Genomic DNA, 25668 nt, shown 5'->3' with positions numbered 1-25668 from the left:
CATCGAGTTGATTCCAACTCATAGTGACCCTATAGGACAGAGTACAACTGCCCCATAGGGTTTCCAAGGCTATAATCTTTATAGAAGCAGGCCGTCACATCTCTCCCCCAGAGTCACTTAATAAATGTAAGTTGAATCAATATTGAGTAAATTTTTCCAAATTTCTCACTTAAATCCCTCATTTTTAGGAAAAAGTAATTTCTTTGTAGGTGACTTGCTCTTCTAGAAAGAGTACAAGTATATGGAATAGGGGTGCAGGCTCTGGCATTGAATAGACCTGACTATGCTCCTCTCTCTTCAAAGTGGGGATATAATAGAACCTACTTCATGGCGTTGTTTGAGGATTAAATATGTCCATGAAGCATTTAGCACTGTACCTCGGACATAGTAAGCACTCACAAATTGTTAACTATTATTACCTTACAATTACCATTTCTTCGAGGCTGCTGTGATCTTATATGCAGTAATTCCAGGTCACCTTCATGATTGTCACGTGGGTTTGTGTGTTCTGTCTTTGCTCCAGGTTGCAGGATTTCCCATCCAGATGCCATACATTGATGTCCAGTCAGTTATTGATGCTGTTTATCAAACTGGAATTCATTCTTCTGAATTTCCCCGGACAGAATTTGCTCTAGCTGTATACATTCACCCATACCCAAACAACATATTATCTGTATGGGTCTATTTGGCTTCCTTAGCCCGACACCAGTGAAGAAAGAAGGGAAAAGAAAAGGATTGTACTTTGGGTTTTTTTGGGTCCCCAGACCAGAAACAGCCAATACTTTGCTGGTACTTTGGAATTTTGCTGCTTATCCTCCAGTCCAGCCAAGGGCTGAGCCCAGTTGTCAGTCCACTTATACAGCTGTGCACCATGGAGACTCACCCTGATCTTTGAGGATGAGTCTAGTTGACCTCCTCACTGAAGACATGCTCAAGAAGAACCTTAGGGTCCCTGTCTACAGTACATCTTATTCTTGAAAAGAAGCAGTTCTGGCCTCTCCCCCTAAGATGAGTGTTTCTCAGATTGTGGGCCTCACACTGCCCCCATCAGAATCACCTGGACAGCCTCACTGAAAACGCAGATGCCACTCACGACATACTGAATCATAATCACTGAGCTGGAGCTCCAGAACCTGCATTATTTTCAGTAAGCCCATCAGTTAATTCTGACGAGCTGTTAAGATTCTTGCCTTATAGAATATGTCATTATTAAATTGAGGCTGGTGCATTTGATGCTGGTTCTGATGCAGTGCCAGGTAGAAGATACTCACGTGGAAACCAAAGGTCACTGCCTCTCATAAGATAAAATGTTATTTCATGGGGAGAGAAAAAAGAAAAATCTACCATGTTGGGCTGAGGGCTGGGGTGGGCTTTTGGGGACTTTGCAAAAGTTTGTACTTAGGTTGCTATTGACATAAAGTCCTTAAAGCTGCTGCAAGTATTTGAAACAGACCTGAACCAGGAAACTATTGAATCTAGTCTGCTCTCTTGATTCTTTGAGGAAGGGTGGAAATGGTCTCACCAAACCTCATGGCTCCTTCTTTCCGTAGTGAGCAGCTTCCCACTCTGCCTCTGGCACTTTCGTTTCACAATGGTAGACCCAGTGAGGCCCATTTAGATCCTGGAAATCCCTCAAGAAAGGTGGAAAGGGATCTAAGTAGGAACACTGTACTTTCTTGTATTTGACTGTTCAGGGCTTCATTGTGAAAAGTATTTATACATTTATTTAAATATTACATAACACACAATTTACAAAGTAATAAAGGGATAAGTATTTTCAAAAGTTGACCAGAGCGGTTTTATATGAGGTGAAGGAAAGGGAAAGAAAGACCTCCTCTCCCATCGCAGGAGTCCTAGGGCTCCTTGGGTCACTCCCACAGCAAGAGGAGAAAAGAGGAATTCCCCAGTCTTTATCCCCCCACAGAATGCCCCCTGCATGGACTGGCTCTCATTTATTTGCAACAATGGTACTCTCAGACCAGCTTGAGATTACTTTATAATGAGTAGAGATTTATGGGGAGTATTTGGGCTTCTTTCCGTACAGAAGACTTTACAACATGTGTGTTGCAAGATCAAGGAAACTAAAATGTTAAAGTCAAAAGCAATCTCAGTCATCATCTAGTTCGTTTTATAGATAATGAACCTGAGTCCCAGAGGAGGGAAATGACTTGCCAAAAGCCACTCCATTAAGAAGCAACAAAGCAAGAACCAAGAACCAAAGCCTCAGTCTTCTGGCTCCCAGGCCATTGCGTCCAGTGGAATATGATGCAGCCATTGAAAGGAATCCTGGATGTTATAGAATGATCACCGGAATGCATTGTATGACAAAATTAGGTGCAGAATAGAGCATGTAAGGTGCTATCATCTGTGCACAAAACGGTGCAAGGGTTATGTACATGGATAGTTATATATACCTAGATATCTCTGGAAGGGATAGTAAGAGCGTTGCTCTGTAAACAACTGAGGGGTGGGGAAGTCTTGCTAGTTACTGTATTCAGTCTTGTATGAATATTTTACCTTTGCATGCATTCATTTAAAAAAAATAAATATTAAAATCAGTAGCTTTCCATTGCCTAAAGCTCAGTGAGCTACAAAAGCTCTCCAAAGAATCTGGTCCTAGCCTCAACTCTTGCCAAACCCACCTGTGCCTTATGCTGCAGGCATACTGGACTCTGCAATTTCCATTGTTGTTGTTCGGTGCTGTAAAGTAGGTTGTGACTCACAGTGATTGTATGTACAACAGAACAAAACGCTACCCGGTCCTGCGCCATCCTCACAGTGGTTGCTAGGTTTGAGCCTATCGTTGCAGCCACTGTGTCAGTCCATCTTGTTGAGGGTCGTCCTCTTTTTTGCTGACCCTCTACCTTACCAAGTATGGCATCCTTTTGCAGTGTCTGGTTCCTCCTGATAACATGTCCAAAGTACGTGAGATGAAGACTTCCTTCAAAGGAGCACTCTGGCTGTACTTGTTCCAAGACAGATTTGCTCATTCTTCTGGTAAAAGTAGCCCATGGTATATTTGATACTCTTCGCCATCAACATAATTCAGAGGCATCAGTTCTTCAGTCTTCCTTATTCATTGTCCAGCTTTTGCATGCATATGAGGTGACTGAAAAATACAATGGCTTGGGTCAGGCCCACCTTAGTCCTCAAAGTGACATCTTTGCTTTTCAACACTTGAAAGGTGTCTTTTGCAACAGATTTGGCCATGCTCTGCTCAGTACCCAGATTTTCTGCCATTTTTACTTTTATATCTTTGCTAATCACTGCTTCCTTCACTTGGAATGTCTTTCCTATCTTCACTTCAGTCCAGCCATACACTTGCCTTGTTTATTTCAAGCCTTAGAGCCTTTGCATTTGCTGTTGCCTCTGCCAGGAATGCTCAGGCCCCAGATACCTGCATACTCCTTCACTTCCCTCAGGCATTTTAACAACCTCAGCTTATCAGAGAGGCTGTCCCTGACCGTCCTACATAAAACAATGCTCCCCACTGTTACTTTCTATCCCTTTTTCTGTTTTTCTTCATAGCACTTGTCACTACATGACTTGTTCTGTTGTTGCTGTTCATTTATTGTATTTGTGTTCCTCTAGTTGGTTTTTTATTTTAGTTGAGTCAGAATCGACTCGACAGCACTGGGTGCTGGGTTTTTTTAGTTAATACTAACTCGATGAGAGCAGGGACTTAAGTTTTGTTGTTTTTTTTTAAGAATTAAAGATACCTAGATGTGTCCAGCTTGATCTAAGGAATTAATAAATAGTAATGAAGCTGTTAATGCAGCTAAATCTTTATCTAAGACACACCCATAGCAACCCTATAGGACAGAGGGTAGAACTGCCCCATAGGGTTTCCAAGGGTGTAATCTTTATGGAATCAGACTGACACATCTTTCTCCTGCAGTGTAGTTGGTGGGATCAAACTGTCAACCTTTCATTTAGCAGCTGGAGTGCTTAGCCGCTGCGCCACCGGGAAACCTGGTGGCGTAGCGGTTAAGCGCACCAGCTGCTAACCGAAAGGCTGGCAGTTTGAATCCACCAGGCGCTCTTTGGAAGGAAACTCAACGAGGCCATTCTACTGTGTCTCATAGGGTTGCTATGAGTCGAAACTGACTTGACGGTACTTAAGGTGTATACTGTAGGTAAATATATATATATGTCATTGGCGTTCTACTGTGTTCTACAGGGTTGCTATGAGTCGGAATCGACTCGATGGCACTGGGTTTGGTTTTTTTCTTTTTTTGGTCATTGGAGTTTTCCCATCATAAGAGGCAAATCCAAAACGTAATGAGAATGATTTCAGAGTAATCTCCCAGTGAATAAAGTCTTTAAAGTAGAAACCGTGAGAGACAACCCACTTACTACACTGATGATGAGAGTCTGTGCTCCATTTTCCTGAAAAGGGTTCTTAAATAGGCCTTGGACATTTAAGTTACTGGGAAGCTAAGTTATTGTCATAAAGTTGCATAGTGCACATGAATGGGAACCAGAGGATGTAGGTACTATTTAAATGTTATTATAAATGGTACTGAACTTTTAGCCTGATGTGTCCATCTCCTCCCTAGGGTACTCTTGCAACTGAGGGTCTTCCCCCAGATTCGCTTTTCCCTGGACAATGCTGGGCTACACTGGACTCCATCAACTTCTGCCTCTGAGTGCCCCTTTCCCTGTCATTTAGATCCCGTAGCCCTGTACTCAGAGGCATAAACATCGTCTACAGATGAAGTAAGGAGACTTGGTGGCACGGTGGTTAAGCGCTAGGCTGCTATCCAAAAGGTCAACGGTTCAATCCCACCAGCAGCTGGCTGGAAAAAAGATGTAGCAGTTTGCTTCCCGCGAAGATTTACAGCCTTGGGAACCCTATGGGGCAGGTACATGCTGCCCTACAAAGTGGCCGTGAGTCGGAATCGACTCCATGGCAATGGGTTGGGTTGGGTTTGGAATCTTTAGGGAAGCAAATCGTCAAGCCTTTACTTTCCAGCTGCGTTGGGTGCGTTTCAGCCGCCAATCTTTAGGTTAGCAGCAGGATCACAAACCACTTGTGCCACCCAGGGACCTCTGATTTACTACCACAGATGGTTAATTACATCCACTGTGGATTTTTCTGGCTAGATTACTAAAAGTACCTTAATTCCCTTCATTCAGAGCTTTTAGAGATCGCTAAAGCAAAGAAAATAAGGAGGGGGGAGAGATTAATTGGGTTTCTAGAAGGAGGCGTGGGTTTTGAAGTAGAATTGCTAGAAAACGCTCTTCAGGGGCTGCAGAGCTGGATAGGGCCAAAGCACATGTGGAGGAACTGACAATTCCACGGAGCAGCCCAAGGGTGTATGGGACTGTTGCAATGCGAGATAAGGCAGATTAGATTCGTGCTGTGAAGGGTTTTAAACGTCAAGCCGAGGCGCTTGAATTTTCTTCCGCGGGCACCGGGGAGCCATCGAAGGTTTTCAGCAGGTGAGTGGCATGACCGGATTGGCCACCGGAATGATTAACGTTATAATTTCTTCAGGACTCTTCAGATAGCAGCCCGCCCTCCGACCGGCCTCGTGGTAGGTGATGCCCGGGCTCTCGCGCAACGCGAAGCGCTGGCTGGCCCGGAGATGCGGCCCGGGACCAGGCTGAGGCCGCTGAGCCGCCGCCGGGCGCTGCACCTGGACCGAGCCCGACCGCCGATTGGTCGGCTCAGGGTGACCCCGCTGTATCGCGAGACGAGATTGGCAGCGGCCGGGCCGCATGTGCCCCCGCGCTGGCTTTGTACGCGGAGCCGCCTGCCGGTCTTTTAACAATGGGCGGCTCGAGCGCCCGGTCTCTGGGCCCAAGCTGAGGCCGGCTCTTCGCGGCCGACTGTCCGCAGCATGCGCGGGGCCGGCGCTCCCGGCACGCCGGCGGGGCTGGGGCTGTGAGGGCCGCGGTTCCGGGTAAGGGAGGCCGCCGTGAGAACGGGCAGCCGGGCAGGCCGGGGCTGGGCGCGGGTACCGCACCCGCTCGGGGCGAGGCGCGGAGCCTGGCTGGCCCGGCCTTTTGTTCGCCTCTCTCGGGCAGCGCGAGTCCGTGCTTTCCTCTGGACGAGGAGGTGGCGGTCTCGGTGTGCGCTGGGCCCAACCGGGCCACGAGGAGGCTCCCGGGTGGAGCCGGCGCCTGGCCGTCTGCCGCGGGGATCCGGAGCCAGGCGACGTTCGCCGCCGGTTTTCTAAGTGGGGGCTTTTCATCTCAGAGGGGCTGTGACTAGTGTCAAGTCTCCCCCATTCCTCTGGGCCGACGAGGGAGTTCGAACCTAGAACGCAGGATGCCCGAAGCCTTCCAGCTTTCCGAGCATGCACCCAGGTCCGCGCCTTGGGAACTCGGAGCGAGGTGGCCCCCTTTGGCGCAGCACCCCATTCGGTAGTTCTCAAAATAAACCCGCTTCTCGTAAGGGGTAGATCAGGCCTTTCGTGTGGCGTTAGGGAATTGGTTTGCATTGGTGCTGGTCTTCCGACGACCCTGGTGAGGATGAACAAACAGCCCCCAGGGTGGCCTGAAGTCACACCCCTCGGGGAGGGGGCCCGGAGGTCGCGGTGGTAGGAGCTGGCAATGACCTCGTCTGGGTGTGCCTTCCAGACTGAAACAGTCGCGTCTGCTTCGGCGTGCCGCCCGGGCCCATGGAGCTGGAGAGGCAGTGGTGGCGAGGACAGCTGGCCGCCGATATTCATCAAGCGCTTCGGTACAAGGTAACCCCGATGCCCGACCTTTCTATTGGGTGTCTTGTGGCCGTTATTACGAATCCCGGCTGCCTGGGAAGCCAGATCAGGTTCTTTACCCACTAGCTCCCAGGCCAGAAAAAGCGAGTTTATTTGCTCAAGGTTAATTAACTTCTGGGTTTCTTTCCTGGGATTTATCAGAAGAACCTGCAACTAAAACGAGATGGGTGGTGGAGCATGGTAGTTGGCGGAGGGAAGGTGGGATGAGAAATTATGGTGTTTCTAGGTGGAACATGGATTTGATCTTGTATTAAAAAAAATATAAGCAAGATGGCTTTTTATTGGGCAGAGCAGCTCTCCTTTTACTTTTGTTGCTGTTACAGGCAGCTAAGTCGTATTTGTACAAAATAAATTCCCCAGCCTTCCCACTAACTTGCTGTGAGTCTTAGGGCATGTTACTTAATTTTCTGTTTCCCAATTTCCACATTTGTAAAATGAGGGCTAATGATAAGAATAGAACAGACTTTATCGGGGCAATTGTGAGGAGTAAATGAGTTGGTATCATACTTGTAAAGTCCTTAAAACAGTGCTTGGTATATAGGAAGCACTAAGAAAGTGGTAACTGTAATTATTCCATACCCCTGCTCCCCAAGATTTGGGGCTGTTATAAAAAGGCCTTAAGGTGGAAAAAGCCAATTAGCTTTAATTCCTAATTACATAAAACCCTTGCAATCAAGTCAATTCCGACTCATAGCAACCCTATACGACAGTAGAACTGCCCCATAGGGTTTCCAAGGAGCGGCTGGTGGATTCAGACTGCCGACCTTTTTGGTTAGCAGCCCTAGCTCTTAACCACTGCGTCACCAGGGCTCCAGCATACTTCAGGTATTGGGGAAAAAGATTACGCTTTTCTTACACAACTGAAGTCAGTGTAGTGTTGTGCATAAGTAACAGTTTTACTCTGTATGTTACATGACAGCTTGATGGGTCAGTGCTGCCTCTGATAACCAGAAGTGAGACCAAATCCAAAATGATCTGTCTTGACTCAGTTGGAACCCTGGATAGAAAGAGCCATTCCTTAAGTGCAGAAGATGAGAAAGAAGCAAAACAGCTGACTCTTTTTATAAGAGGATGCCGATTCTTGGAGTTGAGAGATCCTGTGATAATAATGAACTTGTATCTTGAGTATCTGACCAGGTTAAGTAGATTGGAAAACCAGATTCTGACTTATTACAATTGTACCCTTTTCTAAAGCTTCAGATTTCTAAAAGCTACTTATCTATTCTGACACTCTATCTCTTAGACACATCTTAGCCCCTTAGAGATTGTGTCATATAAAAGTCACAACTGTGGATTGGCTGCTGGAATGTTAGGAATAGAATTGCAGGTTTTCCACTTTGAAAACTGTCCAGGATACACTTTTAATGCTTTTTGCAGGTGTCATCTTTCAATTTGAAATGTTCTTCTTTTCTAAGTTATCAGCTCTTTATCCCTCTGGTATGTGGTACAACTATTTGATACGAATGATATATTTTTTAAAATTTTTATTGTGCTTTAAGTGAAAGTTTACAAATCAAGTCAGACTCTCATACAAAAATTTATAAACATATACTATATACTCTTAATTGCTCTCCCCCAATGAGACAGCACACTCCTTCCCTCCTCTCCCTCTTTTTGTGTCCATTCGGCCAGCTTCTGGCCCCCTCTACCCTCTCATCTCCCCTTCAGACAGGAGATCCCAACATAGTCTCTTGTGTCTACTTGATCCAAGAAGCTCATTCTTCCCCAGTATCATTGTCTATCCCACAGCCCAGTCCAATCCCTGTCTGAAGAGTTGGCTTTGGGAATGGTTCCTGTCTTGGACTAACAGAAGGTCTGGGGACCATGACGTCCAGGCTGCTTCTAGTCTCAGACCATTAAGTCTGGTCTTTTTATGAGAATTTGGGGTCTGCGTCCCGCTGCTCTCCTGCTCCCTCAGGGGTTCTGTGTTGTCTCCCTGTCAGGGCAGTCATCGGTTGTAGCCAGGCACCATCTACTTCTTCTGGTCTCAGGCTGATGTAGTCTCTGCTTTATGTGCCCTTTCTGCCTCTGGGCTCATAATTACCTGTGTCTTTTGTGTTCTTCATTCTCCTTTGGTCCAGGTGGGTTGAGACCAATTGATGCATCTTAGATGGCTGCTTGCTAGTGTTTAAGACCCTAGATGCCATCTTCCAAAGTGGGATGCAGAATGTTTTCTTAATAGATTTTATTATGCCAATTGACTTAGATATCCCCTGAAACCATGGTCCCCAAACCCTTGCCCCTGTTATGCTGGCCTTTGAAGTGTTCAGTTTATTAAGGAAACTGCTTTTGGTTTAGTCCAATTGTTCTGACCTCTCCTGTATTGTGTGTTGTCTTTCCCTTCACCTAAAATAGTTCTTATCTACTATGTCATTAGTGAAAACCCTCTCTCTCTCTCTCCCTCCCTCCCCCTTCTTGTAACCGTCAAAGAATATTATCTTCTCTGTTTAAACTACTTCTCCAGTTCTTATAATCTGATCTTATACAATATTTGTCCTTTTGCAACTGACTAATTTCACTCAGCATAACGCCTTCCGGATTCCTCCATGTTATGAAATGTTTCACGGATTCATCATCGTTCTTTATCGATGAGTAATATTCCATTGTGTGAACATACCATAATTTATCCATTCATCCATTGATGGGCACCTTGGTTGCTTCCATCTTTTTGCTATTGTAAACAGTGCTGCAATGAACACGGTATGCATATATCTGTTCGTGTAAAGGCTCTTATTTCTCTGGGATATATTCCAAGGAGTGGGATCGCTGGATCGTACGGTAGTTCTATTTCTAGTTTTTAAAGGAAGCGCCAAATTGATTTCCCAAGTGGCTGTACCATTTTACATTCCCACCAGCAGTGTATAAGTGTTCCTGTCTCTCCACAACCTCTCCAACATTTATTATCTTGTGTTTTTTGGATTAATGCCAGCCTTGTTGGAGTGAGATGGAATCTCATTGTAGTTTTGATTTGCACTTCTCTAACGGCTAATGGGAAACCCAGGTGGCATGGTGGTTAAGTGCTACAGCTGCTAACCAAGAGGTCGGCAGTTCAGATCCAGCAGGCGCTCCTTGGAAACTCTGTGGGGTAGTAGTTCTGCGCTGTCCTATACAGTCGCAATGAGTCAGAATTGACTCGACGGCAGTGGGTTAATGGCTAATGATTGTGAGAATTTCCTCATGTATGTGTTAGCTACCTCAGTGACTTCTTTAGTGAAATGTCTATTGATATCCTTTGCCCATTTTTTAATTGGGTTATTTGTCTTTTTGTGGTTGAGGTGATACATATGTTTCTTAATTGACATGAAACTTAAAAGATTTTTCTTGATGGATTTCATGATTTTTGATTCTTAAGTTTTATGTATAGAAATTTTAATTCTGAGTGATTATCTGAATCAGTTTTGTCAGTTGAGTTTGGGGGTAGATTTTTTTTTTTTTCACTCAGCAGATTTGTTGAATGAATGCTTTTATGTATTAGGCTCTGTAGGATCCGAGGAATAAGACAGTCCTACACTCAAGTTGCTTATGAAGTATCAGAGGACAAGATAGCACAGAGTCTGAAGGAATGCCACTAAAAATTGTCCTGGGCCACCTGTAGCATACTGCCTTAGTTTGTCTTTGTTTTATCTCTAAGCACTGTACAGGCCACGTTTCTTATGCTTTGACATGTTGGCCACACTTCATAAAGAGTTTATGTTAATCAGTAAAACTTGAGCCTGTAGAACTAGAGAGACCATTGTCTGCAGTACACCTAAGTCAAGGAGAGTAAAGGCTCTTCAGCCAGGTGATTTAGTTGGATAGTGAGCTGCTTGTTTATTTAGTCAACACACTTGAGTGTCTGCTGTGTACAAAGTGCTATGCCAGGTGTTAAGTGCATTAGCAGTGAATGAGACAGACATGAATCAGAGCATATGAATTTTGGTCTTCCTCTGGGCAGTTGCCATTTGGATACTGTAGAAGGTGTTCTGTGTTTAGACCCAGTGTTTGTAGGGAGATAATTGGTGTGACCAGCATTGTATCTACTAGGGAAGTATAAAAATTACAATGAATAGAAATACTCCTCAACCCAAAATGCTAACTATATTGTTTTTGTAAAATATAATTACCAAACCAAACAAATCTACACAGTAGCTGTATCCTTATACCATTATTTCCTCTTCTTATCCTTTATCATTTTGTAGGATGCTGGAGGGAAGTATTTGGAGAGCCTTTATGATAGACGAGAATAATTCTAGCTTTGTGAGAAACATTGAGAAAATACCCACAGAGTTATGCTTATGAATATTCCTTGCATGCCTTTATTTCCATCCTGTCTGGACATTAACCCATTCTGGGAAACGGATGATATTTGGGGTAGTGACCTGAGAAGTACTTGACACAAGATGAAGGTGACGTTCAGGCCTCTCTGTGTTTTGGTCTTGTGGAATCCTGAGAAGCAGATGGGGAAAAGTGTCAATTCTAGGGATCAGGAATAGACAGCAGAAGAAACTTGTAAACTAAGTGAAGAATAGGTCATTTTCTCATGCTCTTATAACTTCAGTATCTGAACAAAGATAACTGAATCTGATAGCCAGGTGGTAAGTACTTGGTCAGATTGACAATTACTACAACCTTTTGCAGAGTGATTGGAAACCCTGGTGGCATAGTGGTTAAGTGCAACGGCTGCTAACCAAAAGGTGGGCAGTTCAAATCCACCAGGCGCTCCTTGGAAACTCTATGGGCCAGTCCTACTTTGTCCTATAGGGTCGGTATGAGTCAGAATCAACTTGATGGCAGCGGGTTTGGTTTTGTTTTTTTTTTTTTTTGCAGAGCAATTAGGTAATATAGACACTTTACCATTTAAAAAGATAAAAAGAGAATGCATTGGACACACTGTTAAAAATCCCGTGATGGCCCTTGAGGTTCCTGCCTTTATTTTTGCATTTTTTCATTTAGTAAAGTTAACATATTTTAAAATAAAGTCCACTAGTGTTGCAGTTATGTTTCCAATGAGCCTTTAAGACCTTCAGGCTTCTCATCCAGAAAGCCTGCTGTGGCTTTTTTTTCGCTTAACACTCTAACCCCCTGAGCTGGGTTAGATTTCCCTCCTCAGTGTTCCCACAATACCCTGTGATTACTACACTAATATTCTAATAATCTCAGTACTTTGGTCCATCTGCCAGAGAGAGGACTGAGACCAGAAACTGTTTTTACGGCTTTTATCCCTAGAGTTAGCACAATGCCTTCTACGTGGTAGCTGCTCAGTAAATCACTTGATGACAGTGGAGAAAAGTGAAGTTTGAAGTTGCAGCTTACCAACACCGCGGCAAAGGAGAGAAGAAAAATCCCAGGGCTACGTATGAGAAATCAGCATGTTCCCCATGTTTGGAGAAATTTATATATTTTTTCTCTTATCTTCAAAGAGCCTTCTAGTGTTTCACCTCCAAGTGAGATGGTGGCTGTTACATTTGAGATCTTTTTACTTCCTTCTTTTACTCCATTTCCATCGTCAAAGAAGCATTCATCTGTTGTTATTTCTCCCAGGGTTACCTTTTTTGGCATCTGTTGAGATGATTGTGCATATCTATGCATAAATTATTGTGACTTATATTAATAGATTTTCAAATATCAAACCATCCTTACCAAAAAAAAAAAAGGCTGTTTTATTTTTTCAAACAGAGGTTCAAGTTTAAAATTAAGTCCACTGAAAGGATGTATTAACAAGTGAAAACTACCGTCACTTCATAAAATTGTTGTATCCTATTAAAAAATCCTTGCATTCCTAGGATTTAACAACAGTTGATGATGATATATTCTTTGGATACATTACTAAACTACATTAGCTGATATTTTATCTAAAGTTTTGGAGTTTTGTATCTTAGTATTAAGCTAGATTAATATGTAACTTCCTTTTTTTGTGATACCTGTTGGGTCTATTATTAGTATATTATACTGCTCTCAAAAAATGAATTTGGAAGTTTTCCATCTCCGTGCTCTGAAAATTTTTTTATAGTAGACAAATTTTCTACTTTTTAAAAAATTAACCTAATGTAGCTCAAAAATTGAAAAATTATGGGAAAAATTTTAGGTGTATGAAAGGATGATGGCAAAGGAAAGATCATAAAACTTCTGAAAGGGAGAGATGGTTAGAAGATATTAATGGATGAGTACTGGTCTCCGACCTTCCTCATCCTTGCAAGTATAATGTAGTATGCAGTATACCAGGAGCATAGCCACTTATCTCTTACCTTCTAACCAAAAGCTTTGTGCTTCCTAGAGGACATGCGTGATGTGTAGTGTGGTATGGTTGGTGTTTTGGTAAGGACATTTTCTGAAAACACCTAGTAGGGAAAACAATTCCCTTATTAAAAATTTTGCTAGAAAGCATCCATCTATGCCATAGACCAAGAAATATCTACACTTGGTCTTAGGAACCATTTGCAAAGCCAACTCTTCAGACAGGAATTGGACTGGTCTATGGGATAGACAATGATACTGGTGAAGAATGAGCTTTTGGATCGAGTAGACACATAAGACTATGTTGGCATCTCCTGTCTGAAGGGGAGATGAGAGGGTAGAGGGGGTCAGAAACTGGCCGAATGGACACGAAAAGAGAGAGTGGAAGGAAGGACTGTGCTCTTTCATTAGGGGGAGAGCAATTAGGAGTATTTAGCAAGGTGTATATAAATTTTTGTATGAGAGTCTGACTTGATTTGTAAACTTAAAGCATGATAAAAATTTTAGAAAACCTATATTTGGTCTTGTCAGAGGTGGTAAAGAATAAGGAGAAAAGTTAGGTTTTAAAATTAAATGCCATTAATTATCCTTCCACTCAACTTTTAAAAGTGATCCGCTCAACTTTAAAACACATCAGAAAAGTGTTTTAGGCATACGTAGCAGCACGGATATCCTGGAAAAACTGTGTTAAGTCTTTGCATTGTAGTTTTACTTCTACAGATTATGTCAGACTAAACGTTGTTTCTCTTGACCTAGGAGCTGAAGTTGCCCTCCTACAAAGGCCAGTCCCCTCAGCTAAGTCTTAGACGGTATTTTGCTGACCTGATAGCCATTGTGAGCAATCGCTTCACTCTCTGCCCTTCAGCCCGCCATCTTGCTGTCTATTTGCTAGACCTGTTTATGGATCGCTATGACATCTCTATCCAGCAGCTGCATTTAGTTGCGCTTTCCTGTTTGCTTCTAGCAAGTAAGTATGAATCTGATCTACGCTGAGTGGGAATTTTCATTGTTTGTAATAAAATAAGTTTATGTAGAACTTAGTAAAATATCACCAAATCCCGTTCATTCCCGTTCACTAGTATCAGAAGCTTATGTTGAAAGCTTTTCTCGTCACAGTAATTCTTAACTAGCCATTAAAAAGTATCTCTGGACTCTTAAAAACATATGTGCCTAAGCCCTACATCCTGAAGATTCTGATACAAATATCTACGCCCACCCTAGATCAGCTGAATCAGAATCTACATCATGGGGCATGGATATTTTTTTAAGTTTTAAAAAGTTCCAAAGGTGATTCTGATGTACCTTTCCAGTTGAGAACCATTGTCTGAAAGCAGTGGTTCTTAGACAGGGGCAGTTTTTGGAGATATTTTGGTTGTCACAATCTAGGGGGATGCTACTGGCATCTAGTGGGTAGAAGCCAGGGATGTTACTAAGCATCCTACAATGCACAGGACAATAAAGAATTATCTGGTGGCCCAAAATGTCAATGGAGTTAAGGTTGAGAAACTCCATCTTAAAGATACCATACTTTTTTATTGTTAGAATACTTCCAGCATAGTGAGTTGGTATAATGAACTGAAAGTTCATGTGCAACTGCTACAGATGTGAAAACCTTGGCCTCTGTATTAGACACAACTATGTAGTAGGCAGAAAGATAGAATCTGATATAACCATACTTCTTATCCAATACCGAATATATCGTCAAACCTTTTGGTGCCTTTTTCTTAACATCTACATGTAACTCATTTCATTGCTTATTAGCACCCTCACTAAAGAGATAGGGTGAGAAAAGGAATAGAAATTGAGTTTTTCTTCTTTTGGTAATGTGAAAGGATTGTATCTGATATTGAAATGGAATCGATTATGTAATTTTTATATTACAATAGAAATTTAAGCCCCACTTCAGAGACGTATGTAGATATATCCACTGCCTTCACCTTTGACTCTCAGTTGAGGTAAGCATTTGGGATCCATTGTGGCTACTGTCTAAGGAACATTCCCCCTACACTCTGCCACCAGAGTTCTTTCTAAAACACCATTGTGCTTTGGCTGCCAACAAACCTAAAGCCAAATGCCGTCCTGTGTGGTACCATTTCTGGCACTCTCTTCTCAGGCTTTATTTTCCTATCCTTCCTTTGATCTGATGACCTCAACTACTTATTTTTTTCTTTTGAATGTTTCTTTGTAAGTTCCTCCAAATCCTTTGTGAAACCAGCTGAGTATAAATAAGATGCAATCCCAGAGATAACTTCTCACCGTCTATGGGTTAAGGTGTAAAGTCCTTACTGTAGCATTTAGAACCTTTCATCTGGACCCCACCACCTTTCCAGTCTCATCTTCCAACTCTTATCACCATAGCCTGGAGCTGAATTCTTACCAAAACATATCTGTTTCCTGAATATGTATATTTCCTCTTTAATCTGCTGTCCTCTCAGATCCAGACACGTCACCCACCTTCTTCTCTTCCACCCCAGAAGCCAGAGAGGTAATGCTTCTACATTTATTTTAACCTTTAATTAAGGTTTCATCCTCATAAGTGTTTACATATTACCATACTGTATGTGTTTCTGATTGTGAAGCCCTTTGTGGTTTAACAGTTTGCATAGGATAGGAAAAATGTGACAGGTCACATGTGTGAGAGCCTACAGTGGAGTGGTTTTTGTTATCCTATAGAATGTTAGTTTACTCTTGGATCAGTTTGTAGAACTGGAAGTCAAACATGCAAGTAAGGTTATTTTAAAATCTTGGGATGAGAACGTCATTAACAGGATAACCTTTTGCCTTCTGTGGACATCACTGTCATTTTGCCACTACCAAGCCCCACCTACTCTATGCCTACGATTCTAAAGATTAGTGGAAAGGCTCATCTTGGTTGCTAGAAGTAATGAATGATCATAGTTCATAGACTGACTTATATTTGTGACTAAAGTTTACTTACTACCGACTTACTAAAAGAGTTAAGGGTTACTAAACTAGATATTCATAAATTACATGTTACTACAAGTTCTATTTCAGGTTCACTTAGGACTCTAGTTGAATAATCTGATGAGAATTCTACCATGCAGTGGTTGGCATTGATACCAAATTCTTGTAATTTCCACAGTTAGGTAGAAATGTACTTTGTATACCATCTTAGGTTAGTTAGAATGGAATTTTTAATTGCTCTTCTTTTTAAATTAAATAGTTCATAGTTTGTCTGTCATGATCAGTTATTTTCTTGGTTAAATCTATCTAACGTGTAGCTATTACAGTGGTATATTTGGCTCATTTCCAGTAACTAGGCCTTAGGATCTGTATTTGGTGTGGTTGAGATATGAATTGTTTATTACCTAATTACTGAGAGAGGCAGATACTTCCTCCCTTGTTCTATTAACACCCCTGACCTCCCTCTCCCCAAGAAAGAAGAACTGCGTTTATCATCGTTTGTTTTCCACTGGAGAGTGAGAATTGTTGGGATAAGTAGTCTTCAGGGTCTCAGTCCTGTCCAGGTACGCAGAGGTCAGAAGAGTTCAAGCTATCAGCTAGATGTCTTAGCCATCTAGTGCTGCTGTAACAGAAATACCACAAGTGGATGGCTTTAACAAAGAAAAATTTATTTCTTCACAGTAAAGTAGTCCAAATTCAGGGTATTGGCTCCAAGGGAAGGCTTTTTCTCTCTGTCGGCCTTCTCATCAATCTTCGCATGACTAGAAGCTTCTTTGCCCAGGAACCCCAGGTCCAAAGAACATGCTCTGCTCCCGGCACTGCTTTCTTGGTGGTATGAGGCCCCCTCTTTTCTGCTCACTTCCCTTTCCTTTTTCTCTCTTGAGACATAAAAGGTGGTACAGGCCACACCCCGGGGAAACTCCCTTTACGTTGGATCAGGGGTTACAATCCCACCCTAATCCTCTTTAATAGAAAATTACAATCACAAAATGGAGGACAACCATATAACATTGGGAATCGTGGCTCAGCCAAACTGAGCCATGATTTTGGGGGGGACATAATTCAATGCATGACATAGGGACAGGAATCTTAAGAGCCTGGCCCTTCAGTAGCCAGCAGCAATCTCTCCTCTTCCCAGTCTGTAACTGTATAACAGAAGTGATTATTATTAGTTGTTGTTTTTTTTTTTTTAATCAAGTCACTTCTGACTCATGGTGACCTTATGTATAAAAGAATAGAACTTTGCCCAGTCTGCCATCTTCATGATCATTGGTATTGTTGGGACTGTTGTGTCAGTCTATCTCATTGAGGGTTTTCCTCATTTTTGCTGACCTCTATTTTACCAACCATGATATCCTTTTCTAGCGATTGGTCTTTCCTGATGACATGTCCAAAGTAAATGAGCCAAAGTTTTGCCATCCTCACTTCTGAGGAGCTTTCTGGTTGTATGTCTTCTAAGACTGATTTGTTTGTTCATTTGGCAGTCCACAATATATTCAGTACTCTTACAATGCTGATAAGCAGCTTTCAGTATCTGATGTCTCTTTTAACTTTTTGGAGTTTATCCCGGTGTTTCTTACATTCATATACTCTTATTTTACCGTTGGATACCAACTTAGGACTCTAGCTCTCCAGTTGGTTATAATAAGGTTTATTCAAATAGTGTTTATCTCCTCACAGAATGATTGAGCTCTGTGTGTCTCCTTCCCCCAGCTACTCCCTTCTTTGGGATGGGTAGCCTTTTTTTAGAAGTGAAGAGAAGTGTATAGCTGACAGGAGTGGGTGACAGTTGGATTCCAGGTTGGGAGGCTGTATGTAGTTTAGCCAAAGATGGAGCATAGCTTGTAAGTTCAGGTGCTAATGCATATGCAGCTGCCTAGTTGTCTGTACTATTAGAAGTAGGAAGAAAGGGCCTAATACATTATTTCTGATTGGAGAGTGGTGTATGGTATTTAAGGGCACGGACTGTAGTGATGGACTTCCTGGGCTTGAATTTCTTACTGGCAATAGGATGTTGAGTCTCAGGTTACTTCTCTATAATAAAATGTAAATAAACTTACAGAGTCGTTGCGAGGATCAAGTGGGGGTAATACGTTTAAAAGCACATAGCAATTTGAAATATAAATACGGTTGGCGTTGTAATAGTTAATTTCCCTCTATAAACTGCTCTGTTATCTTTACCCTTACCCCCTCTGTCTAAAGATTCTGGATCATTTTAGAATGCGCCCTGCTTTGTCCTGGGAAATTGTCAAATTTCAACTCCTCCACATGCATACTCCAGCTCTGCTGGGCTTCTGAGATCAGCATGGAACTTGTGGAGACCATAGAAGCAGTCTTGGAGATGAGGCTTCTGATAATTTACTCAAGAATTTGTATTACTAAGAAATGATCTTAGAGTCAGGATGAAGCCAAAAGTAAGATTATAGGCTTGTAGTAGTAATAGCTTGTGACAAGTGCTTGTGTTGATTTGATTAACATCTCAATTTTTAATGAACTTAGAATCTTTTTTTTTTTAATTGCCTCTTCCCTTTTTTTTTTACCCATTTTTCTGTTAGATTGATGGTCTTATAGATTTGTGAGGGTTCTTAGTATATATTAAGGATGACATTTTTCACCTGGTAACAGAAGGACAGAATTGGGTAGGCAGAGCTCAAAGTGACATCTGATCCGTGCCTTACTCAGTGTTCATATCTTCTCTACTACGTTTCTGCCATTCACTGCCAGCTTTGGAAATGTGCTGGTTTCCGTGGCTCATCTGCACATTTCCTATAAAGGAGAGAAGACTTGATGGTTGACTTCTGTGGCTTTAATTCTTAATTTTCTGGGAAGCAGACATGAATTTCCTGTTTGGGGCCTTTATCAATATAATCACATGGCTTCTGGTATTTCCTTTCAATTGCAGAAACTGATCTTTCTGACCTGTATGTGGTATTGAGAATAAGTAGGCTTAAAATACACACAGCATTCAGCACAACAAAAACTATAGATACGAATGTGGGTACTCATTGATGCTGTCACAGATTTCGAAATCGTTTAATGTGTCTGAGTATTTATATCACTATACAATGAAAAAAATTCCAAAAAAACTTAAACCTGAATTAAAATCCCAACTATGGTTATGTACACAGTACATGGTTATTTTTAACTTTGCAAATGATGATGTAAAGCTTTTCATGCTTGAAATAGCTAAGTACTTTATAAATATAGAAGCCCCTTAGATGCCTAATGATACAGAAGTCTGACTATTCTGGTAGTTGTTGTCCCCATATAACCTTGTGCAATACTTTGGTCTAGCAGTATAGACTTGGGAATTCAAATTAAGTTTTCTTTTTGGTTTCCAATTTTTGACTTGACTCAACTTATTTGACCTTAAATGAATTAGCCAGCCTTACTACCTTGGATTTGTGAGCTGTGAAATTAGTTATATACAGTTTTATTTGCAATATTAAAAGTTTCAAGGAGATAATATGGAACATTCTTAATCTTTGAATTAAGCAGTGAACTATGGTGTATTAATTTCTTCAAAGAGACTTCAAGCAGGATATCAATAGAACACGTTAATTTTTATAATATTCCTTTGATGTATGTTGCCAGTATTGCTGCTGTTACACAAATGGCCGGGTACTTTGAAAGCCCTAATGATTCATCCAGAATGATTAAACTAAATTCCTGGGACATTGTCTTTCTGAAGAATTCATTTTGTTATACTGAGAACAGTGGTTTCATCTCCTGTATCTTTATGCAAAGATGATGCTGGATAATTATGTTATAAAAACTTTAGGGCTTTCAGATGTAAAAAGTGTATGCTACTGGCTGATTTGTGAAATTCATGTTATGTGTAATTTTAATTGGGAAGGGCTATATGGATCCTTGAAAAGTTTGAATTATGTAAGTTTTGGATCAGTTCCTACCTGTAGCAGTGTTTCCTTAGAGTGGTTTAGATCCAAAGTTCAGAATCTCTCTGGAATGGGAAGAGCCATCATCCATCCTACTTCTTTGGGCTTAGACTCTTCTCAAGTCATGAGCTTAGAATCTCCTGGCATAGGAGACAAAACCTTCAACCCTAGTTTCCCTCCCTAAGCAGAGAACAAGGCAGTCAGCAGTGCCTTTTCCCTAGCTCCAAGGCAGGCCAAAGTGAATACACTCCCACTGGCTTTAGCACCGCTGCCTGCACCCTGAGCTGTACTGAGTGTTCCAGGTCAATACCATTTGTTGGAGCAGCTTCGATGTATAGTGCAAACCCATTCCTATGGAAGAGAAACCTCATGGAGAGACTCAATTTGGTTTTCCCTGCTTGAGCAGTCTTCCTGGCTCTTCCAAAATAGGCTTTTAAATAAGTAAAATGATAAGATTTCCAAGGAAACTAAAACATGTTGTCATTGAGTTGATTCCAACTTACAGTGACCCTATAGAACAAGGTAAACTGCCCTATAGGGTTTCTGAGGCTGTAAATGTTTACGGAAGCAGACTGCGGTATCTTTCTCCTGTGGAGCAGCTGGTAGGTTTGAACTGCTGACCTTTTGGTTAGCAGCTGAGCATTTAACCACTGTACCACCAGGGCTCCTAAGGAAACCAAATAGTTATCAAAATATTAAAACAAATTTTTGATATAGTAATATGTGCTGCTTTAGTAACATACTCTAACAATCATAATCTTGAATTATGATTATAAAAGATACTGTGAGAAATCTACAATTGTAATATGACATGACATATTATAAACCTTAATGTAAGACGGAACACAAAACTAGGAAGTAGATGGCCTTAGTTACAATTCCCTTCTACAGACCACTGTGAACAAAGACATAAAGAGACTTGAAGACAACTCCTTGGTTCTATTGCTGCATCTGGAAAAATCATAGTAGTACTTCCTAGTTCACAGTTTTTCTCCAGCCATAAGTTCCAGAAAACAATGCTTTATATATAGTAAAATGCTTGCTTGGAAATAAAAGCGTAAGATGGAATGTAAACTATAGAAAAAAGTATTCTGGGCCTGGTGAGGGAATTTTATTCCTTAGCTGTGCACAAATCCCTGTAAATAAGTATTTCCTGGAAAGAAGTAAATGCCTTCAAATAATGAAGTTCAGCCATCAGATCATCTCCACTACTCTTCTGCCTTGAGTAAGGAGATATAAAAACCAAAACAGTGAAACCCACTGCTGTCAATTCTGACTCATAGTGATCCTGTAGGACAGAGTAGAGCTGCCCCATAGTGTTTCCAAGGAGCTGCTGGTGGATTCAAACTGCTGACCTTTTGGTTAGTAGCCAAACGCTTAACCACTGTATAGGGAAGATAAAAGAGGATATGAAGTATCCTCCCTTCTTTTTTTTTTTTTTTTTTAAGCAGACTTAACTAGATTTTTGCTCTGGATTCAGAAGAGGAGAGGTGGGTGTTTTGTGTGTGTTAGTCGCCCAGTTTTTTTTTTTTTTTCCTTCCCAAATCTATTCAGCTCTGGAATTGAGATTAAACTGAAAATATGCCAAGGTGAAACACTGGAAGCTTAACTGTTTTTTATTTCAGATAAAGCAATGATGTTAAGTTTTTTAAACTAGCTTCTGTTTTTTAAATTTCTTCTATCACTACCACCAGGCCCCTAAAAAGAAATTTCCTGAAAAGATTCAGCTTGTGGGATTTGAGAGTATTATTTTTTCACTGGCGTAAATGACTGTTTCTATTCTACAATAGGACATAGATCAAACTGTTTACATGTTGCCAGCATATTTTGGGGAGTGAAAGGTGGTGGTGAAAACACGCAAATACGAGAACCCCAGAGAGTTCGGGCACAATGATACCTGCATCAGGCAGGGGAAAAGAAGGTCTTTGGATCTAAATCCTGCCAGTAAGACAGCAAATCCCATTTACCAGCTAGATCTAGAACAATCACTTGCCTAACATTTTCTCTTTTTCCCCTTTTCTTATAAGGCAAATTTGAAGAAAAAGAAGACAGTGTGCCTAAGCTGGAGCAGCTCAACAGCTTGGGTTGTATGACTAATATGAATCTAGTGTTAACAAAACAAAATTTGCTCCATATGGAGCTATTATTACTAGAAACCTTTCAGTGGAATCTCTGCCTTCCGACAGCTGCCCATTTCATTGAATATTATCTGTCCGAAGCAGTACATGAAACAGACCTTCATGATGGCTGGCCAATGATTTGCTTGGAAAAAACTAAACTCTACATGGCCAAATATGCGGATTACTTCCTGGAAGTATCTTTGCAAGGTGAGTTGTGGAAGCCAGTGAGTGATTTTTGAGCTCATGACTTGTGTATTCTGTTGCTTAAGTTCATTTTTGGTGTCTCCACAGATTATGCCTTTCTAAATTATGCACCTTCTTTAGTAGCTGCTGCATGTGTGGCTTCTTCAAGGATTATACTTCGTCTTTCTCCAACGTGGCCTACAAGACTGCATCGTCTTACCGCTTACTCCTGGGATTTCTTAGTTCAGTGCATTGAACGGCTGTTGATGTAAGCCTTTTTGTTCTTGTGTTTGCAGTTTCTCAATATTTTTCTTTGTATGTAAGTTTTCCTAAAAATAACTTCTCAAAGGCACAACTTTTGGTATACTTGCTCTGGCAGCCACTTACTGCTTTGAGTAAGCTGCTGTATGAGCAGCAGTCTGTAGAAAGGGAGCCCTTCTTAGCTGTTAGCTGGCTAGAGGTTGTCATTGCTAGTATGCCACTATTATGTGTCTTTAAGCCTATAACTCTGAGATCAGTCCAGGCAAATCTTGCCGCATTCCCCATTTCCATATCTTTGGATTCTTGGAGCCACCAGGATGTCACCAGAGTGGCAGCTGCACTTATTTGTTCTTGTGGCTGTATCTCCCAAGCTGGAAATAGCCCTCAAAGCTACCAGCAGCCAGTTCCCAAGGTTAGTACAAAAGGAATGTGCCTTAGAAGAATAAGAGTGAGATCTCACTGTGTTGAAATTATAGCACAGTGACTGCTCCCTAGACAGTGGTGACAGTGTGGAGTCAGCTGTTGAGGGTGTGGGAGTAGGGCATGACTTTCTTACAGATTCTTCTCAGGTAACATTATTAACAAATCCTTTTCTTTCTGTGTTGTAGCGCTCATGATAATGATGTGAAAGAAGCAAACAAACAGAGAGGGCAGGCAGGACCTCAGTCAGCACAATTAAGTGTGTTCCAGACAGCCTCCCAGCCCTCACGACCAGTTCATGTTCAGCAACCCCAGTATCTCCATCAGACACATGAGACTTCACTGCAGTATCGCCATCCTGTGTCAGAACAGCCAAGCTGTCAACAGATTGTATCTACCACACACACCTCATCCTACACATTACAGACATGTCCTGCTGGCTTCCAAACTAGTGTTCAGGGCCTTGGGCACGTGCAGACTGGTGTTGGGATGTCACTAGCAATACCAGTAGAAGTTAAGCCCTGTCTGAGCGTTTCTTATAATCGGAGTTATCAGATAAATGAACATTATCCTTGCATTACTCCATGCTTTGAAAGGTGACTATGTGTGAAGATGATACCCGACCCAGACTACTATGGACTTGATGCTCTGGGGCAAAATTTTTTTAAACTTCTTTTCAAAAGGAAGGGAGCGAAATGGCATCAGAACACTTAGATACCAGCTCCAGGAAGACTGCATATCCCTTTGAATGCACCATGAACACCTAGAGGACTCAGCAAACTCTGCAAACACTTTAATACTGTGTATATCAAATTTTGTTACAACAAAATCCCTGTATGACAAAGATTTTCAAGCCCTGGCTGATGGTCCAAATATTTCAAAAATATTCAATACAACAAAATTTGGACCAACCTCAATTCGCCATATTGAGATTTGACTTGTGGTGGTCTCTGGGCCTAATGTTGGCTTATATGTCAAAGACTAATGTTTATCTGTGGACTCGCCAAGCAGTCTTTTATGAAGGAAAGTTACAGTATTAATTTTTTAAGAAATTTTTTTTTCCTGCAGTTTTGAGTTATATTTTTTATTTTCGGATGAATTTTTGACCAAGTTTAAAATTGTGATTGCTATGCTACACCAATCTGCACAGTAAAAAAAGAAACTTTTAGATGATTCTATATCACTCCCTATCACAAACAGTATAGGTATTTGAATTCACGTATTAAAGTTAAGGGTGAAGTAGATCTCATATCTTAAAATCATGGTCATAATTTGTTCTTGTTTTTTCCCTAAATGATCAGCCTGAAATCTTTATATAAAAACACATTTAACTCAGGGAATTTATACTACTTGGAAACACTTAACTAATGCAACATGCTTTGGGAATGTTAAGAGTATGAACTACCTTTATAACATGGGCTAAAATACTCATGCTAGGGTGTGTTTTCAGATGAGAACGTACATTGTGGCTCAGAATGAAGTGGTGGTTCCTATGATTCACAATACATATATGGGCTTTGCATTGCTTAGTGCAATCAATGATCTATACCCAGATTTGATAGTACTCTTTAAAAAATGCTTTTTCTAAGGGAAGACATAACTATAAACTGACACTACTAGAAAAAAGTTCTGTAGGTTTATTTTGGAGTGGAGCGTGGCCGGGGTAGTTCTCAGGTTGTCCTAGAGCAGCACTTTGTTCTGTTTTGTGGAAGACAGGTTTTATGAGCAACCTTTGAATCCAGCTTGTTAGTCTAAGCAGGCAAAGGTACTAATTAGTAAATTTCAGTAGCCCATTTTGTTGGACTGGCCCCAGAACTGTCCTGGGACATTTCACTGTACTGATAATGAAACAGCAATAATAGTCATTACAGCAAGGACAATTTGGGAGTAAAGAGTTTGGGGGAATAAATTTAAAAAGTAAAAAAAAAATTATTGTAATAGCTGATAAACTGTATACATTGTGGGAGAAGAGAGATTTGATAGAGGGAAGCTTTTTTAAAAGATAGCACTTGAATAGAAGGGAGTCTGCATGGCAGATATGTGACTGCCACAATATGCATTGAAGACAAACTTATTATAAATAAGTTGTGGGTATGCAGCAGGAGTCTCAGTAATGAAGCCAGTGGCTTTTGTTGGGAAGGGAAGGGGCTCCACACAGCAACAGACTGATCCAGGGGGCTCTGGTGATGAACGTGGGTGAGTGCTTCTCCCAGCATGAATTCTTAGAGGAATGGCCTTTTCTTAAAATGAAGATTATTTTTATGTTTAGAGCACATAGGGTATGATGTGGATTTATTAGTCTGGTAGATTAAAAAAAAAACAAACACTCAGGTAAGAGAAACACTCATGGTAGTTTCCAAGCATGAAAGTTGTTTTCTGAAAGTATCATCACTTTCCCTCTTTACAGAAGGCTGCTAATTGGATTTTGGTAGTTCTAACCTTAAGAAAACCTCTATTATTTGGGGAGAAGTAGGTTCAAAAAATCTATCATTCACATTCAGAACTCAGCAACCTGGATCCAGTTTTCAGTATTTTAACTACCTCAATAATACTATGAATGTAAGATACTGGGATAGAGATCCCAACTTGAAACAACAACTGGTGCCTACAGTAATTTAATGTCTTGTCAAATGCTTTTATTGACTGGTTTAGATGTCATTCTTGTTATAGAAGAATATGCCTTTTAAAAAAAGCTTAACACTTTCCCAGTTTATATTTAAAGATTCTAAAGAACACTGGATTGATTTTTTTTTCGGGGGGGAGGGTGGGTAGAATGAAATAATTGGTTACTATTGCTGCATACCCGGGTGGGGTAGGGTGGGATGGCTGGAGAACCAGAAGTATTTTAAAAACATTAGGTTTCAATAAATACAACTCACAACTGCTAGCTTTTAGGGGTGGGTGGGTGGGTGGGTGGGAGAA

The 25668-nt window shown here is 41.3% G+C and overlaps 2 protein-coding genes and 1 long non-coding RNA gene across 8 annotated transcripts in view; 2 read left to right on the top strand and 1 right to left on the bottom strand.

Moving 5' to 3' along the window:
- Positions 1–2678, top strand: part of CC2D2B (coiled-coil and C2 domain containing 2B) — a 113407-nt gene extending 110729 nt beyond the window's left edge. Inside the window, 1 exon segment of the mRNA XM_023546893.2 lies at positions 524–2678. Coding sequence (XP_023402661.1) covers positions 524–712 — 189 coding nt within the window. The 3' untranslated portion in view covers positions 713–2678.
- Positions 2679–5752: 3074 nt separating this feature from the next.
- Positions 5753–25498, top strand: CCNJ (cyclin J). Of its 6 annotated transcripts, none has more exons than XM_003409214.4 (6): positions 5753–5909; positions 6589–6698; positions 13698–13908; positions 21790–22089; positions 22174–22333; positions 22935–25498. In XM_003409214.4, exons 2-6 carry the CDS (start codon positions 6630–6632, stop codon positions 23344–23346), a joined length of 1152 nt encoding a protein of 383 aa, XP_003409262.1. In that variant the 5' UTR covers positions 5753–5909; positions 6589–6629; the 3' UTR covers positions 23347–25498. The 6 variants fall into 6 exon arrangements, with proteins under 6 accessions (XP_003409262.1, XP_023402658.1, XP_023402657.1 ...); XM_010589090.3 differs by lacking the exon at positions 5753–5909 and adding an exon at positions 6011–6315; XM_023546890.2 differs by lacking the exon at positions 5753–5909 and having other exon boundaries at positions 6006–6698; positions 22210–22333.
- The window catches only part of LOC135227907 (uncharacterized), a 36922-nt gene continuing 26287 nt past the window's right edge, over positions 15034–25668 (bottom strand). The window contains exon 2 of the long non-coding RNA XR_010318091.1: positions 15034–18785. This is a non-coding gene — a long non-coding RNA (uncharacterized LOC135227907). The remainder of the gene's footprint in view (positions 18786–25668) is intronic.

The sequence above is a fragment of the Loxodonta africana genome, chromosome 16 (genome assembly GCF_030014295.1).
Source record: "Loxodonta africana isolate mLoxAfr1 chromosome 16, mLoxAfr1.hap2, whole genome shotgun sequence".
NCBI lineage: Eukaryota > Metazoa > Chordata > Mammalia > Proboscidea > Elephantidae > Loxodonta > Loxodonta africana.
The sequence above is the reverse complement of the archived record's forward strand: the minus strand, read 5'-3'. Positions and strand labels throughout refer to the sequence as shown.

Coding starts and splice junctions, on each gene's coding strand:
- CCNJ (XM_003409214.4), top strand. CDS start 6,630: ATGGAGCTGGAGAGGCAGTGGTGGCGAGGACAGCTGGCCGCCGATATT. Junction 6,699..13,697: donor ATCAAGCGCTTCGGTACAAG/GTAACCCCGATG, acceptor CTCTTGACCTAG/GAGCTGAAGTTGCCCTCCTA. Junction 13,909..21,789: donor TTCCTGTTTGCTTCTAGCAA/GTAAGTATGAAT, acceptor TTTTCTTATAAG/GCAAATTTGAAGAAAAAGAA.